Source organism: Pleuronectes platessa, chromosome 11, assembly GCF_947347685.1.
Source record: "Pleuronectes platessa chromosome 11, fPlePla1.1, whole genome shotgun sequence".
NCBI lineage: Eukaryota > Metazoa > Chordata > Actinopteri > Pleuronectiformes > Pleuronectidae > Pleuronectes > Pleuronectes platessa.
Genome location: NC_070636.1, coordinates 14,920,451 through 14,937,496, shown reverse-complemented (window position 1 = coordinate 14,937,496; position 17,046 = coordinate 14,920,451). Strand labels below are relative to the sequence as shown.

Here is a 17,046-nt window from a genome sequence, read left to right as displayed (position 1 = left end):
GAGTCAGTAAAAAGTAATGAGAAGAAACAGGAACATCCTGTGTCACATCCAGAGGAGGAAAAACCTAATTCATGTAATATCACAGCAAACGGAGCAGATGCTCTTCAGATGTTGTGAATCGTGTGGTATCAGGAGACGAGAGGTTTTCACTGTCACCGGCTTCCAAGTTTAATGGAGAAGGTGACGTGTCGTCAAAGTCCACATTTTGAACGACAAACTGGCATCAGAGCAGAGAGTAATGCTCATTCTCACTCAGCAGGACTCACGAGTTCCACGATTTGAGTTAAAGGGACACAGTCTCTACCCTCAGTAACCTGAGGACCCAGCCGGCCGCTGAGAAAGACTTGACTGTATTTCAGCATTAAATTACCTCTCTGTTCACTTTCTTATGGATATTTTAGATATGTATTGAGGTAAATTAATAAGTAAATTAATGTATGCATTAATATTGAGGCATAATAAAATAAAAAGATCAAAATACCAAGTGTTTGGTTTGGTTCTTATGACATTTTGCCGACAAATTTTAACTTAATGTGGGTTATATGAACAAACTTTAGGACAGATTATACATTCTATATTTAAACTTTTTGAACAATGAAAAGTAAAATGTATTCTACAGATAAGTAACAATAAAATCAGTAGCTTCCAAATATGTATGTATGAAAATCTGGACACCTAGAAACTCTAATTTCAAATAGTTCTGATCTTAGAGGTGCTGTCCTTTTCTGTCTCTTCTAACATTATCTTCTGTATTTGAAGTGTGTGGTCCCGGTCTTCCTGCTGTTTTGGGGACCTAAATCTGTTTAGTGACATAATGGGGACTTGTCTTCCTTATGGGGACAAAAAGCAAGTCCCCATAATGTAAATCGTTCCACTTTAAGGTGAAGACATGTTTTAAAGTTACGTTAGGGGTTAAGGTTAAGTTTAAGGTTAAGGTTAAAGTTAGGGTTAGGTAAGGCAAGTAGTAACTATGGCTAGAGGAAATCTTCGGGAAATCAATGTAAGCCAATGTAATGAGAAATCATAGAGACAAAACTGTGTGAGTGTGTGTGTGTGTGTGTGTGTGTTGCACCGATACGACTCTGTCTCATTCAAATCAATCTCAGCAATCTTACCAAAATAAAAGCAGTGAGAACTGTCCTCACAGTCAGCTTCAGTAAACATTGCAGACAAATTGTTGTCGCTCCAGCTTTAACTGCGTAAGAGGTTCCTCCATATGCAAGTGATTTATTTTTCAAGGTGAATTTCCTCTTTAATTTTCTTCTGAGTGGCCAGAAAGATGATTTCTGTATCACAGAGTCTGCGAGGAATTTAGAGAAAGTCGAACTCTGACAGTTAATGATTCGCAGATTACAGTGACATAATTCAAGTGAAGCAGGTAAAAGATACGTAACAGATGTTGCTGTAAAGTTTGTGTGAAAGGTTAATTGCCAGAAATTAGTTTATGAAATGCAGTAGTCTGCTGTGTCTCATAGTAAGATGGGAGTGATTATCCCAGCATTTAAACTGCTATGGATGTGGTTTGGTGCGTATTAAAAACTGCAGTGACTCATCTGTAAAATACTAAGAAACTAAGTATAAAAGTACTAAGAAAGTTAAGACCTCTACCACAAGTTTTTAGGCGTAACGCTGTGCATCCTGGAGACCTATGAGTTAAATTTACTCAACTCTTATTGGAAATGCCATCATCGTATATATTTCCTTTATCTAAAGATTAGAAGAGATACTGTCTGTCATGGTTGATGGATGACAGATCAATGGGCTTATAATCTTTTACCAACTTAACAGCATGTAGGCTGCGAAGTAACCGAAAAATCTAACCCTAAATTTTGTACCAAAAAGGACAAGAATCCTCTTCTAATATCAAACATGACACAAAACCAGTGGCAGATCCAGGGGTGGGGCCAGCGGGGCACCGGCCCAGCTGAAATCTGATTAGCCCCTGAAGTGCCCCTGTCCTCTCAGACACACATGAACAACACTAATAATTTTAACAATAATTATAACAATTTGTAAAGGAGCTTTTCTCTAGTACACAATGTACTCGAATGGGTGAATATTTTGTTTGTAAAAAAATTCAATGATGTGTGACTTTGCTCAAAGGACTATCAGTAAACAAGGAATGACTTAACTGTGCATCTTACTGAATCAGGAATTGTGCATGGATATAAGAAATGTAATTTGTCCCTCAACGGCGGATAAAAGTGACATTAAATCAAATAAGTCATGATACACAACCCCTAGAAAATTTTAAGTGTTGCATAATTTTTGGGTTGTGCTGAACTGTCATCTTTAACATCGTCTCTGTTCACAAGGTTGCTGCAAAGATTTCATGTCTCTCTGGACTTAAGTTTGATGGCAACTTGTATCCAAATCCCTCTTTTTTCTCGCTATTTTCGCTCAGCCCAAATGTAACAGTGTCATCCATTTCTTTTTCTTCTTCAGTATTAAATAATCTGCTCTTTCATCGGGCAGAAGGTGAGTAAGATTAGAAAAACGTTTCTGAGCGATGCCTCAGCCTTGTCTCTGGTGGGCTCGGGGAGCCGGGGTCATCTGGAAGCCATTTCTTCTTGTGCTTTCTCCCTCGTCTCATTTTAATCTCTCAGCACAGCCCCACACCTCCTCCCCGCCGCCCCCGCTCCCAGGGGAAGCCGAAGTTCAGTGACCGAGCTCCGCGCACGCCAGGCCGGCATGGCACGCAAGCTCATCCCCGCTCCGCTCCCCCCTTGCACGCAAAAAACTCTACGGGATTAGAAACAAATCACCCTGTACTGTACATAATAGATGGCTCCTGTCCTGGGTGCCACATTAAGTGAAGATCTATCACGCAGCCTGCACACAGTGAGGAGGGAAAGTGTCCGGGGGGAGCAGTGTGGGAAAAAAGAAGTATGCTATTATCCTAATAGGTTACTTGATTAATAATAGGCTAGAATAACTTCTGGGTTTTTCTGCAGTGGTTTGTTGAGCTGCATCTGCATTTACTCAGTCACTTTATCACTTACACCTTTGTTTTTACATCGATGCAGAAGTTTGCAGTACATTTTTTAAGACAACCTCGGAAAGTGCACGCAAGGGCAAGTTTCATGCCGTCCGGAAATCAGATGAAATTACTGTGTGGCACTTTGAAATAACATTTCGTAGTGAAATTGAATGTCTGGATGTCGGGTTATGTTTTTCCATTAAAACATCCCTTTTGATGAATTCTTAAGTACCCTGCGGTACTACGAGTGTAGTGTGGGTGGTCACTGGGTGGAATCAAAGCCCTAATCTGGACTGTTTTGCTGCTGCGTTGAACTACAGAATCACATGAGAGTGCAGTATGTGTTAGAAATCTTATGCTACTATTAGAAATCGTATGTTTGAAAAGGGCCTGAATACATGTTTCTCATTGTTGGAGCGAGGACCTTAAATCATTCCAGGGGAGCCTCCTCCTGATGTGCTGCTCGCCCCTCTCATGTGGGCTGTTTGATATTGCCTGCAGCGACACAGCAGGTCTAACACAACAAGGGTTTGGACGATAAGCAGATTCCTTAGCAAGCTGTTTTCGTACTATTTATTCCGAATCAAAATGAACACGGGGCATCGAAGCTGCTGTGATACCACAATTCAACCCGTCTTACATAAGAAAGTCTGTGACTCTTTTGATGCGACAGGCTTTAAACAAGTGAAACCAGAGGGGGAGCTTCTGACGAGTACACAAGCAGGGAATCGAATATACTCGATAGTTCAGTGCTGGTTTGTGCACCAGAGTTCAATGTGCTGCGTGTGGTGAAATGTATGTAACACAATACACACATAATGCTTGAATCCTTTTTTTTAAGGATTTGTTTTTCCTTGTGATATTAAACAAGGATTTAGAACTTAATTCAGTCTGAGCTCGGATTTAGACATTTTCCAAAAGTATCGCTTGTTCCCTGAGCACAATATTTTCCAAAACATATTGCACATAGTGATGGATAAAACGAAAAATTGGATTTAAACATCTGGATTATCATCATATGAAGGCATTTGTTATATTCCACAACAGCAAGTTTAAAGGAAAATGAATAGTAAAGCTGCATTATTGACCACTTGGAGGCAGTGTAACAAGCTGTAAACATACAGAAATTTCATATTAGCGGTTTATACAGTTGATAAGAAGAAAATGTGACTCTGAAAAAACTAACTTCATACTTTTATTGGTAACACACAAAATAATTAGAGTTTTTGGAAATTAATTGAACAAGATATACGAACAAATCGGATATTTATTTGAAATTTTATATAATTTTTGTGTTACCAATTTACTAGATTTGACAGAGTATGTACCTTTTTTGTGTAGCTAGCAGAACATCGTGTTTCGTGATGGAGATGTCTGTCTCTTTAGCCAAATGCTCCACCAGCCGGTTACATGCCGTCCTCTTGGTGCTTTTCAGCGAACATGAAGCTTATGAGAGTGTTTCTGTTGAAGTCAGCTCTTAGCTGTGGCTAGAAATGAGTTTAGTGAGAGCAATGAAACTCAACCAGCTGAGTAAAGTTTGAGGCTGACAAAACCAAAACAAGGAGCTGAAAGACAATAAAATTATAGTTAGTTGGGTGAAAATAAATTGTCGTGGGTTCATTAATGCGAGTGACACCTTCCAATTGAATTAGTCATTATACACAGTATCGATTAGTGCAACTTTAAAAGTGATATCATTACTTTTTTACATTTTCAGTCTCAGCTTTAAGAAAAAAGAGTTTTGTCAGTAGATGTGTTTCCTTCCCATGTTGTAAGATGACGTCGAACGTTTAAGGGCTGAACTCAATCATACGGGTTGAAATCGATCTCTCTGCTTATACAGCTTCAGCCACAAGTCCATTTAGGATCACCCCACAAAAGTGAGTTGTGTCTTTTCTCAGGCTCTTTACAGACAAACAACAATCAGGTCAGACACTGAGGTTTTTTTCCCTGTCTTTCCAAGTATCTCTCTTTCCCCGTTATGTGGTCTGGCGAGCGAAAACGCTGTCATTTCAGACATCACCATCTCTAACTAGCGATGTCCGGTGGTGGTTACCTCCTGGCTGCCTGAGATGGCTCCGACCCAGAGGCAGTTTTTTGTGTTGTTTTCTTGTTGGTTTGCTTACTGGTTTTTGTCTGGGATGTTTTTGGCTTCAGCTTTTTTTTTCCGTTCTTGGCACACCTTTGTTCTCACGAGAAAAAAGACTAAGCTAAAGCTTCACTCAAATTCCTTTATTCTCTGCACTTTCCATTCCTAAGTCCCATCAGCTCCCCAACTGCCTGTAAGACCCCTGGCTCCCAACCCCCCCTTCAAACACACACACACACACACACACACACACACACACACACACACACACACACAAACACACCCCCTAACCCCCGTCCCTCTTCCTTCCTCCCTGTCGGTGCTGTGCGTGACAGTAGCTCACTGAGAAGTGGAAATGAGACTAGTAAACAATGATTAGCTCCAGAGCCGGGGCAAGCCTGGCCTGCCATTGGTCCTGTCTCCCCACAGCAAGAGCCCACCCGCTTGCACAAGACATGCACCGGCACATAGACCCCGTCCCTGCCTGTGCCCTCCCACCACCACCGACCCTCACCCACCCGACTCCCCCCTTTGACTACTTCCCCCCCTTCGCCCCAGAGTCACCGCAGGGTCAGGGCCAACCTTTCACAGCCAGGTTACAAAGGGGTAATCACAGGCAAACGCAGCAGCCACACGCAAGACTCACACACGACACCCCCCCCCACCCCTCACCCATAACCCTGCCCTCCCACTCCCCTCCCTCACTCAGCCACAAACCTGGCTCCAATTAGCGTGATGGGGATGCGTGTGGCCACATGTGTACGAGGAGTATGGATGGAGGAGGAGGAGGAGGAGGAGGAGGAGGAGGAGGAGGAGGAGGGTGTCAGCAGAGGTGGAGGTGGAGAGGGGGGAGATTCCCCCTATAGGACTGGAGGAGCCACTGTACTGGAAGACATGTCTATGTCCCTGGTTAACCGAGGACTCGTTCTGGAGCCACACCACATTTCTGAAGACAAACAGCTCTCAGGCGCTGCTCCGCACCAGCAACACTCTCCCATCTATGTACCAGGCTGTTTAAGGACCATTGTTGGGGAAGAACAAGAACACATAGCAGCAGTAATTGCAACCGAAGTTGCCCGTGCTGTTGCCGTTTCTGTTTGTTGACGCAATGTTAGCATGCTGTGCCAATAAGACCTGTGACTTATGGCTTTATTCAATCAGAGCTCATTACAAGCTATTGTTTTATGAGCATCTTTGCGACAGTCGTATAACTTAATAAAAAGAAGCCTGCTGTATCTTTGGAGGCAGTGAAATGCTTTGCAGATCCACTCACTTATCTGAGGGTTGTAAAAACTGAGTGCTCATGGTGCAATCCATGAATATTCAGTGGATGTTTTTGTATTGACAAATGTGTTCTGCATGTGATTTTACCTCCACTGTGTATAAAGATAAATTCTCCTTCCTCCTCATGGTCGTCATTTGTTGGTAATCGGTCGAACATAAACCCAGGGATTAGCAGTTGCTCTCTTGTCATGAAAACTGATGTGTACATCTAATATACGTTGTAAAACACATGTTTAAACAGTCATGTATCACTCTCAACGTCAGCCATCATCCTCCATTACTCACCCTCCTCCTCCTCCTCTTTCTCTGTTAATAATGACTGCCTGTGCTTGTGTTTGGAGTTTCTGTCCCTCTGACTTGGTGCCTTACTTCGGAAACGTTTTAGTGCCTTCAATTAGGGTCATTACCTCTGTGCAAAAATAAACTTCACAGTCGGTGGGAACACAAGAAACTAATTTTTTGTCCTCTGCTTCGAGGAGGGAAATGTTTCACCCCCGGGAAATCATATCGCTTTAAACAGAAACTTCCTTAGAATCAAGAAATAAAAGATACATTTTATTAAAGTTGATATGAATGCCAAGGATATCTATCTATCTATCTGTCTATCTATCTATCTATCTATCTATCTATCTATCTATCTATCTATCTATCTATCTATCTATCTATCTCTTACTATTTGTATTTGTCCATCTGTCGTCAATTCATCTATCTATATCTAAAAAGGTTTTGAGCCCGCACTCTTGACTCATACCTATAAAATAATTGTGCAACAATATCATAAACAGAGCGCATGATTTATTACTTAACAAAAAATACAATATAACTACAATACAACTAAAGCGAAGTTTGTTGGCTTTGTGTTGCTTTTTCTTTCTTCTGCATTGCCCCATCTTTGTGAGGACTGCTGATGAAAGGGGGCCACTTGAAGTTTTCTGTGCGATGACATAACCTGGAGTCTCATGCAAAAGAGTTCAGTTTATGTGTTGGCAAAAACAAGATGTTGCAAATTCAAGTATCAATATTTCATGGGGCGTGTGTTAGTTTGTTGTGTCAGTTCACTCACTGAATTTTGAAAGATAGACAGAAATAAAGAAAGAGAAAGAGAAAGAGAAAGAGAAAGAGAAAGAGAAAGAAAGAAAGATGATTATAATATATATACATTAAGATCATGAGTTATGGTAATCATGAAGAGTGAAATTTTCAGAGTACTATTATATCATAGACTGTATGGATTATATTCATTGTCATGGTGTGATTAACTAATTCATTAATTAATTACTTAATGTATCGATTTATTGATTTGTTGAATGAGTTGAAAGATGTCCAGATATGATATTTTGTATAATATCTAATTACCAACTATATCTTTATTGTCTTTAAAAATGTCTTTACTTTTGCTGCTGTAGTTCTTCACCTCTCTTCTGTGCTAATCCAACAAGTTTCAATGACATGATTTTTTTCTCTGATCAATTTATTTGCTTAAATTCAATCTGCCATGTACAGATCAAATATCCACAGAGGCGGCTGCAGGGTCATTCGAGCACATTTGGCACAAACTAACGACCAACTTACAAAGCGAAACTTTGTCAACCTGCTGGGCTTAAATGATGGAGTTACAGTTGCTTCCCACAGACGAGTCACAACAGACTCGTCGCTGCGCACCGAGTAATCAAACTTTCCCAACAGATGATCCATGTAACCAGATGTGCGCAAACAAACTTTTACGCACATCGCTAAACCGTCCAATTTACACATAAATAAAAACACGATGAGCTGAAAATAAAAACACGCTCATATACACCCCGTACAATTCGAATTAGCAAATACAAACTCAGTCTGAAGTTGGACAAACCGTATCCAAACACTTCCTGCCTGTCTGTGCCAAAGTGCGCACGCCGCGTCTCCTGCAGCTAGAGAATCAATCAGGTTAGAAGAGGACGCACAGTGAACTGTGCAGCCTCCGCCAGCTTCTCCAATTACTCGAACAAATTGCCTCGACACGTTTTCCTACTGAAGCGGTCACCAGTTGCTGAGGACGGCGGCTGTTCACGCCGCACGCTCCCGGTGTCCCCCGCTCGCAAGTGCGCGCCTCCAGAGCACACTGACAGCAGGGAGAGATAATGGGGTCTGCGGGGCTACCACAATGGGAGGAGTATGAAAGTTATCCCGAGCCCTGCCCACCGACTACAAAACATATAAGACGCTGGAGTGAAGCGAAGAGCAGGCACTTTATCCTTAAATCTTCATGAAAAGACTCACTAAAGAAAACAAAACTTCTCCGTGAGGCACTTCATTTATCAGACAATTTAGTTTTTGTTGTTGTTAAGACCTCACCTGCATTTGACTTGCACTCCTGAAATATCTTTTCCTCAGCTCATATGGATGTACAAGAACTTTATTCGTTTTTTTCCCTAGCATACAACCACTGAGCAGACTTTATAGAGACTTTTTTTTTTTGAAGGAACAAGTGTGTGTGTCAGAATGGCTCTGGACTCTGAGTTCGGTGTGAAGGGCAGCAGCATCATCAGGGAATGGAGTGGACAGGTCCAGCCGGCTCTGGTGGCCACCTTCGTTTTCCTCTTCTGTCTGGAAGCCGGTCTGTGGGTCAGGAACCTCCGGCTCAAGAGACGACTGCCGGGACCCTTCGCCTGGCCCGTGGTGGGCAATGCCATGCAGCTGGGCCAGATGCCGCACATCACCTTCGCCAGGCTGGCCAAAAAGTACGGCAACGTGTACCAGATACGACTGGGCTGCAGTGACATTGTGGTTCTCAATGGAGACAGGGCGATCCGTCAGGCTCTGATAGAGCACAGCACAGAGTTCGCAGGCAGACCCAACTTTGTCTCTTTCCAGATGATCTCTGGAGGCAGGAGTGTAACATTCACTACTTACAGCAAACAGTGGAAAGCACACAGGAAAATTGCCCAGACGAGCCTCAGAGCCTTTTCCTCTGCAAATAGTCAGACCAAGAAAGCTTTTGAACAGCATATTACATTCGAGGCCATGGAGCTGGTGCAGGTATTTCTGCGGCACAGCACTGACGCACAGTATTTTGACCCTGCTCATGAATTTACAGTATCTGCTGCCAATGTCATGTGCGCGCTCTGCTTTGGGAAGCGATACGGACCTGAAGACTTAGAGTTCAGGACCCTGTTGAAAAACCTTAACAAGTTTGGAGAGACAGTCGGGGCAGGAAGCCTGGTAGATGTCATGCCATGGCTCCAGTCCTTCCCTAACCCGGTCCGCAGCATCTATGAAAACTTCAAAAACCTCAACGAGGAGTTTTTCGCCTTTGTGAAAGATAAAGTGGCGCAGCACAGAGAGTCCTTCAGCCCTGATTCGACCCGGGACATCAGCGATGCCATCATCAACATGATCGAGCATGGAAAAGACAGTGGACTGTCTAAAGAGTTCGTCGAAGCGACAGTAGCAGACATCATTGGAGCAGGTCAAGACACAATGTCAACAATCATGCAGTGGATCGTGCTGCTCCTTGTCAAATACCCAGATATGCAAACCAAGCTCCACGAGCTCATAGACAAAGCAGTGGGCCCAGACAGACTGCCAACAATTGAGGACAGGAGCAGCCTGACATACCTGGACGCCTTCATCTATGAGACCATGCGCTTCACCAGCTTCGTCCCCGTCACCATCCCACACTCCACAACTGCAGACGTCACTATTGAAGGTCTCCACATCCCGAAAGACACGGTTGTATTCATCAATCAGTGGTCCGTCAACCACGACCCCCTGAAGTGGAAGGACCCGCACATCTTTGACCCCATGCGTTTCCTTGATGAAAACGGGGCCCTCGATAAAGACATCACAAACGGTGTGATGATCTTTTCAACGGGTAAAAGACGCTGCATCGGCAACCAGATCGCCAAGGTGGAGGTGTTTTTATTAACAGCAGTGCTGCTGCACCAGTGCAGCCTTGAGAGCGACCCCTCTCAACCCCTCTCTCTTGACTGCTCCTACGGGCTCACGCTGAAGCCCCTCCGATTCTGTGTCGGCGCCAAGCTCAGGGGGAAGCTGCTCGGCTTGGTTTCCCCAGCATGATCAGCGTGTCCCTGTATTGTGACTCAAGGCCAGCAAACACTTTTACACCAATGACTTTTACAGTAACAGTGAGTATCAGTATACCTGCACTAAATCCTGTTGTAAGATTCACATATTTAATAATATTTAATGGGTATTTTAACACAGTGTGCTTTTGTTTTGTTGTTGGTGCTGGACTGAGGGTAGGATTTCAAAGATGTGTCTTTAGCTGCAGGGTGAAAGCTTGTGGACAGTTGGAATCAGTACAAATATTACACCTCTGCTCCACACAAATATTCTATACTTGATGAGATCTTGTGCATAATTGTTTCATTCTGAGTTGTGTACTTGTTTTACATCCACTAATGTATATGTAAATGCACGGTGTGTGCTGGAATTAGCTATGTTTCCTATAAATGTCAGTTTAAACTAATATAACTACATGAAAATGCTTGTGAATGTTACCAAGTCACCTGATGACTTATTGTTTGTTCTCTATTGTAATATGTAAGAAGATATTTAACCTATGCCATGTAACTCAGTTACAACATGTTTTTTATAATTTCATATTTCAGGTATGGTAATAAATGTAATGAAATGTAATGTATTTCACTATCTACTGTACTCAAAGCATAGGAACACATTAAACAAAGAGTGATCAAAGTGGCGTTGGAGGGTGGGGGGGTGGAATTTTTGTGAAAGAGGAAGACGTTCATTAGTAAGGAAGCAAGCAACCACACTGTCGTGAGGATGAAGAGCAGACCCTGCCAAGGACTGCAGACACTTCACACACTTGTCATGTATGTATTCAGGGTTTTCAGCTTTACTGTACAAGCACTGCAGCCCTCCCCCCATGCCAAACCCAAGTCTCACCCGTTCAAACGAAACACATGTGCAGCAGCAGCAAAACATTTTTTTTTTTTTTAAATCACTCACGAGGCATTCTCAAAAACATGTTTGTTTACAGAGGAACTATTTCAAAGAAACACGGACGTCGCCGCACCCTCTTTAAGCTTCTGCATTCAGGAACTATGGTGTTATAATGAAAGAGGGGGAGGGCTCCTTCTGTCCGTGTCAAAGCAACAAGTCGAACTCAGAGGGGCCTCGAATGTTAAAGCGTTCATCACAGAGGATGTTTTGTTATCAGTGTGTCGGCTTCATATGATGGGGAAAATAAGCTATATCTGAATAAATGAATAAAGTGAAATGTCAACAATCAGTGTGATTCTTTGATTGTCCTTTTATCCTCAAGAAAGAAGCTGAGCAAAAAACATTACCATATTCCCGTAGAGCTGCTCAGCTACGTGCACATCACGTCTCTGGCTGTGATATGAAAGTAGTTTTCGTCGCCCCTGTTGCCACCGTCCAGATACTAGATGTGCCAACTATTGGACAATAGGAATCAACCATTGTTTAAATGTCTGTCGTTACTCATTGTTCCCAAATAGGAAACTGCTAGAAGACTTGACTTGGCCAAATATCACTAAAACTAAATCGGATGCTTTTTTAAAGTTCCTCTTTTGGTTGCACAATCACCAGCCTACAAGCAGATTTACAGCCAGACTCCTCAAAACTATTCTGATGCAGCCGCAAACCCTCACAGCTACGATATCTTTAAAGGGCCATTATGCCAACAATAAGGCTGCAAATGTATTTTTATGGAGCAGAATAAGTCGTGCTGTTTGTATCTGTTGAGTGTTTGACTCTTAAAACCCACAGCTTTCATGGTGATATCCCAGAGCCCTGTTTTCTCTGTATGGTTATAATTAACAGCTTGGCTGTAAATAACAGAAACCAAATCATGTTTTAAATGGTCACGGAAAGTCCATAGGAAACAGCAAAGAGCAAAAACATGTAAACCCAGAGGAAAAAATCAACTCCAGCTCATTGTCCATTATTAACACTTCATGCTCCCACTTAAAAATGCATCCATTCCACCACAAGTTCCCCTTTACACATGTATTACTATTATTATTATTATTATTATTATTATTATTATTATTATTATTATTATTATTATTATTATTATTATTATTATTATATTATTATTATTATTATTGTGTCAAAACATGACAAAAACATTTAGGCCCCACATGACATGTAGGGTTGTTAATCTTTAAAACTGTCTCTGTTATGTTCTTTGGCAGCACAACTATAAATCCTCATTTTTTTCTGGCAACAGGTTTCATTAAGTAGCTGCTCCCCTCCTCGTCCTAGATGGGACAGTGCTGGAGGGAGGCCTGAGAAGGAGTAGGACTACGGTCTGCAGGCTGGGGTCAAAATGGGAGGGGAGAGATAATAAAAACCTGAGTCGCTGACCCCTCCCACTGTGGAGATACATATAAGAGAAGTGTTAAGGCTTGAATCTGCATTCTTCTGAGGTGGTCATCTGAAGACGTGCTGCACTAGTGCTAACCAGCGGAGCTGATCGAGCCCTTCTCAACCCAGCTTCTGTGGAGGAGGGGGAGTGAGACAGCATGTGAGCGCTGCTTGGAACCCATTTCATTTGGTATGGCTATTTTATCCATCTGAAAAGTAAAGATCTGTATTTAATCCATTTTAAACTGTTTCTTTGAATTGTTTTTCGCATTTTAAGTGCAATTTCCCCTTTATTTTAAGCAGTGGATGACAAACTACAGCACAGCACAATGACTCAAGTGGACTCTGAGTTCGGTGTGAAGGGCAGCAGCATCATCAGGGAATGGAGTGGACAGGTCCAGCCGGCTCTGGTGGCCACCTTCGTTTTCCTCTTCTGTCTGGAAGCCGGTCTGTGGGTCAGGAACCTCCGGCTCAAGAGACGACTGCCGGGACCCTTCGCCTGGCCCGTGGTGGGCAACGCCATGCAGCTGGGCCAGATGCCGCACATCACCTTCGCCAAGCTGGCCAAAAAGTACGGCAACGTGTACCAGATACGACTCGGCTGCAGTGACATTGTGGTTCTCAATGGAGACAGGGCGATCCGTCAGGCTCTGATTGAGCACAGCACAGAGTTCGCAGGCAGACCCAACTTTGTCTCATTTCAGTTTGTGTCAGGGGGGAAAAGTATAACTTTCACCAATTACAGCAAACAGTGGAAGATGCATCGGAAAATTGCTCAATCAACGATTAGAGCGTTCTCATCCGCCAACAGCCAGACCAAGAAAGCCTTTGAGCAGCAAATTGTGGCAGAGGCCACAGAGCTAGTTGAGAGTTTCCTTAAACTCAGCGCTCACGGCCATTATTTCAACCCTGCTCATGAGCTGACAGTGTCTGCAGCTAATGTGATTTGTGCATTGTGCTTTGGAAAACGATATGGACACGATGACGTTGAGTTTAGAACATTGTTGAAGCATATAGATCAGTTCGGACAGACGGTCGGGGCCGGCAGCCTTGTAGATGTGATGCCATGGCTCCAGTTTTTCCCTAATCCGGTTCGCAGTGTCTTTAAAAGCTTCAAAGTCCTGAACAAAGACTACTTCATGTTTGTCCAGAGCAAAGTGAAGGAGCATAGAGAGACATTTGATCCAGAGGTGACGAGGGACATGAGCGATGCGTTTATCGGCAACATTGACAAATCTGACAGCGATAACGGGCTCACCATAGGTCACGCTGAAGCGCTGGTGTCCGATCTGATCGGCGCAGGCCTGGACACTGTCTCTACGGCTCTTCACTGGATCGTCCTTCTTCTGGCAAAACACCCTGAAATTCAAACCAAACTCCATGATCTCATAGACAAAGTGGTGGGCCCGGACAGACTGCCATCGATCGAGGACAGGAGCAGCCTCACGTACGTGGACGCCTTCATCTATGAGACTATGCGCTACACCAGCTTCGTCCCAGTCACCATCCCCCACTCCACGACCTCAGACGTCACCGTTGAGGGTCTTCACATCCCCAAAGACACGGTGGTCTTCATCAATCAGTGGTCCGTCAATCACGACCCCCTAAAGTGGAAGGACCCACAATACTTTGACCCCTCGCGCTTCCTGGATGAAAGTGGTTCCCTGGACAAGGACCTCACAAACAATGTTATGATCTTCTCAGCAGGGAAGAGGAGGTGCATCGGGGACCAGATCGCCAAAGTCGAGATCTTTTTGTTCGTTGCGATTCTGCTCCACCAGTGCAACTTTGAGAAATGCCCAGACGAGGACCTGTCTTTAAATTGCTCGTATGGTTTAACACTGAAACCTTTAGATTACAAGATCGCTGCCAAACTCAGGGGAGGAAAAAGCTGTGTGACTGTGGTTTCAGCGATTTAAGAAATGCAGTCTGAGGTACGTCTTCTGGAATAAATATGTATGTCTTGTATATGGATTTTTTTTAAAGATTTTGATTAACCCCCCAAAAATGCAAACGATAAGCTTGTAACTTCTGCTGACATTTTGGGAAGTTATTTCATTGGGAAACAAAGCATTAGTTAATGTATTAAAACTATGCATCCTTACTAAGAATAGAATAAAAGTAATTTCTCAGCTCAAAGAAGATTTCGCTCCTCAAAACCTGGGAGTCTAAGCGAATGAGAAAACCCGAAAATATACTGTGTCATGTAAGTGACAGAAAAAGATGTCATGAAAGCTTCGATGTGGTCGACCATAAACACAATGTTATTATTTATATGAGGCTATTTAGTGGAATGTCTCCCGAAATGCAATATAAACTGGCTGGTGATGACTAAATGTCCTTTTCAGTGCTGATGGGGAGAAATGATGAAGCAGCTGCGTGGTCTATATCCCCCTAAACACTCATATGTACTGGACTTTATTATATCTTTCAGCTCAATACACATACAATGTGCATGTCATTACATTCATGTGCTCTGAAATCCTGCATGATACTGCTATATCCAACAACTTGTGTAAAGCCACTAATCAAACTGCCTTAGCTCACATAACACTGTGCAATAAGCTGTATGGTGATAGAAGCTAAACAATGAGTCACCATGACCCTGTCTGCTACAGTCTGTACTCTGCCGTGCCACTAAAAGCTTGTACAATGAACGTCCAATAAACAATTTTTTTACTGATTCCTACCTGAATCTGTGGGATGTGTATATCAGCCGAAGAGAATCATAAAGGCGAGAGAGGTCAAAGAGATAATAATAGATCATGATGTCTGGTCTCGGTGTTGTTGTAAAACTTTAATGTGGGTTACAGGCCCGGCATGCCCCTGTTCCCCCCCGCCTTACAAGCAGCCTGTGACTCGGTGCATCAGCGTTAAGCAGCCGCGAGCTGCACTCATCAATATTTAACACGGGCCGCGCTGTACTCTTGACTGCTGTGTCATTTTTTTTGGTCCTGAACGAACACATCGTTCAGATTCACAGACTCAGTGAGCAGCCCTGCATCTCCTAAACTGATGTCATGTCTAATAAAAGGTGTGAATTTCAAAAGGCTAAAAATGAATGGCACTTCTTTAACACTTAGCACTTTAACTTTGGGTGGGGCACCCTATCAGACACTGTTACAGGGGAGGGAGTTGGGCTGGGGTGAGTCAAATCAGGTTATATTTGAATAATCTACGCTTGTCAGCCCAGTTTGCACTTTGCGTGAGTATCACATCCCTGGAGGGGTTTCATTTGGTTTCTTCTGCCACTGTTTCGGGTGCAGATTGGGTTTGGCAAATGTTTTTTTGGCCCAGTAGGAGAAGTGGAATGTAAATAAGAGCATTTTAGTTTAGTGCTGAACCTAGTTGGATTTTAGCACAAGTAACAATTTAGGTTAAGGTTCCATAAAGATAAATTAGAACTTTGTTACCTCTGTAGAGTAGCCTGTGTTTTCATCCCTTCCCATTTGTTTGTTTGTTTTTTTGTAAGAAAAATTATGCAAAAACTGATTTCAACAAAACCTTGCGGAAGGACGTCGGGTCAGGGAAGAACCCGTAAATTGTTGATTGTTTTATTTCACTTAATTTAACATTGTGAGATGTGTTTTTCAAAAAATTTCCTTGATTTCTCAGAGAATAATAAGAGAATGGATCTTGATTAAAAAATATCAGGCATGTTTAGGGGACTGATATTTATGAGTGCTGATCTAGTACATTTAAATGTGGTTTCATAAGGGGCATTCTACTGAGCCATTCTTGCCATTCTTGTTAAAGATCAAATAATTTGTCCCGAAACTATTTGTCCTGTGTCTCAATACAAAAAGGAAGCGTCTGGCTGGGTCCTTCAACACATTTCAGATGTCGATATTTTGTTTAATTTATTACAGTTTGAGGTGGACAAATTGTGCAGTATTTTACAAAAAAAAGTGGATAAAAGAGTGGAATTAAACTTGTGAAGTTTCTTCTTTTCTACATCAATATTCATCATGTGACCCCAAGATTGGGAAACACTGGACTCAGCAGCCTAATGATATATTAAACAGTTAAATCGGCAACAGCAGATAAAACGCATCAGTATAGCATCAATAATAATAATAGACCCTCCTGTGTTTGCACCCATGTCTCTATAATAATGACTCTCCCTTATTTTCTATCCCTTGTACAAAATATTTGCTCAAGTCATGTGATTGGCATCTATTCCAACAAGTGCAGTCAACAAACCTCCTGAAATTCTTCCTCCCAAGTAACTTTTTTCTATTTCGGGAAAACCAAAACCACTGGTTGCTCAACATTTATCCTGCTATAAGTATGCTCCATAAATGTTCGTTTAACTGAGGGTTAGCAGCTCATCATT

General features: G+C 42.6%; 2 protein-coding genes across 3 annotated transcripts; both read left to right on the top strand.

The window, feature by feature from the left end:
- The first annotated feature begins 8,549 nt into the window (after positions 1-8,549).
- LOC128451438 (cytochrome P450 1B1) lies at positions 8,550-11,610 on the top strand. The gene has a single exon (XM_053435269.1). The coding sequence runs from the start codon at positions 8,835-8,837 to the stop codon at positions 10,410-10,412; it is 1,578 nt and encodes a 525-aa protein (XP_053291244.1). The 5' UTR covers positions 8,550-8,834; the 3' UTR covers positions 10,413-11,610.
- Positions 11,611-12,748: 1,138 nt separating this feature from the next.
- On the top strand, positions 12,749-15,393 carry LOC128451370 (cytochrome P450 1B1). 2 transcript variants are annotated; one of them, XM_053435169.1, is made up of 2 exons: positions 12,749-12,900; positions 13,011-15,393. In XM_053435169.1, exon 2 carries the CDS (start codon positions 13,040-13,042, stop codon positions 14,627-14,629), a length of 1,590 nt encoding a protein of 529 aa, XP_053291144.1. In that variant the 5' UTR covers positions 12,749-12,900; positions 13,011-13,039; the 3' UTR covers positions 14,630-15,393. The 2 variants fall into 2 exon arrangements, with proteins under 2 accessions (XP_053291144.1, XP_053291142.1); XM_053435167.1 differs by having other exon boundaries at positions 12,750-12,900; positions 13,014-15,393.
- Positions 15,394-17,046: the final 1,653 nt, after the last annotated feature.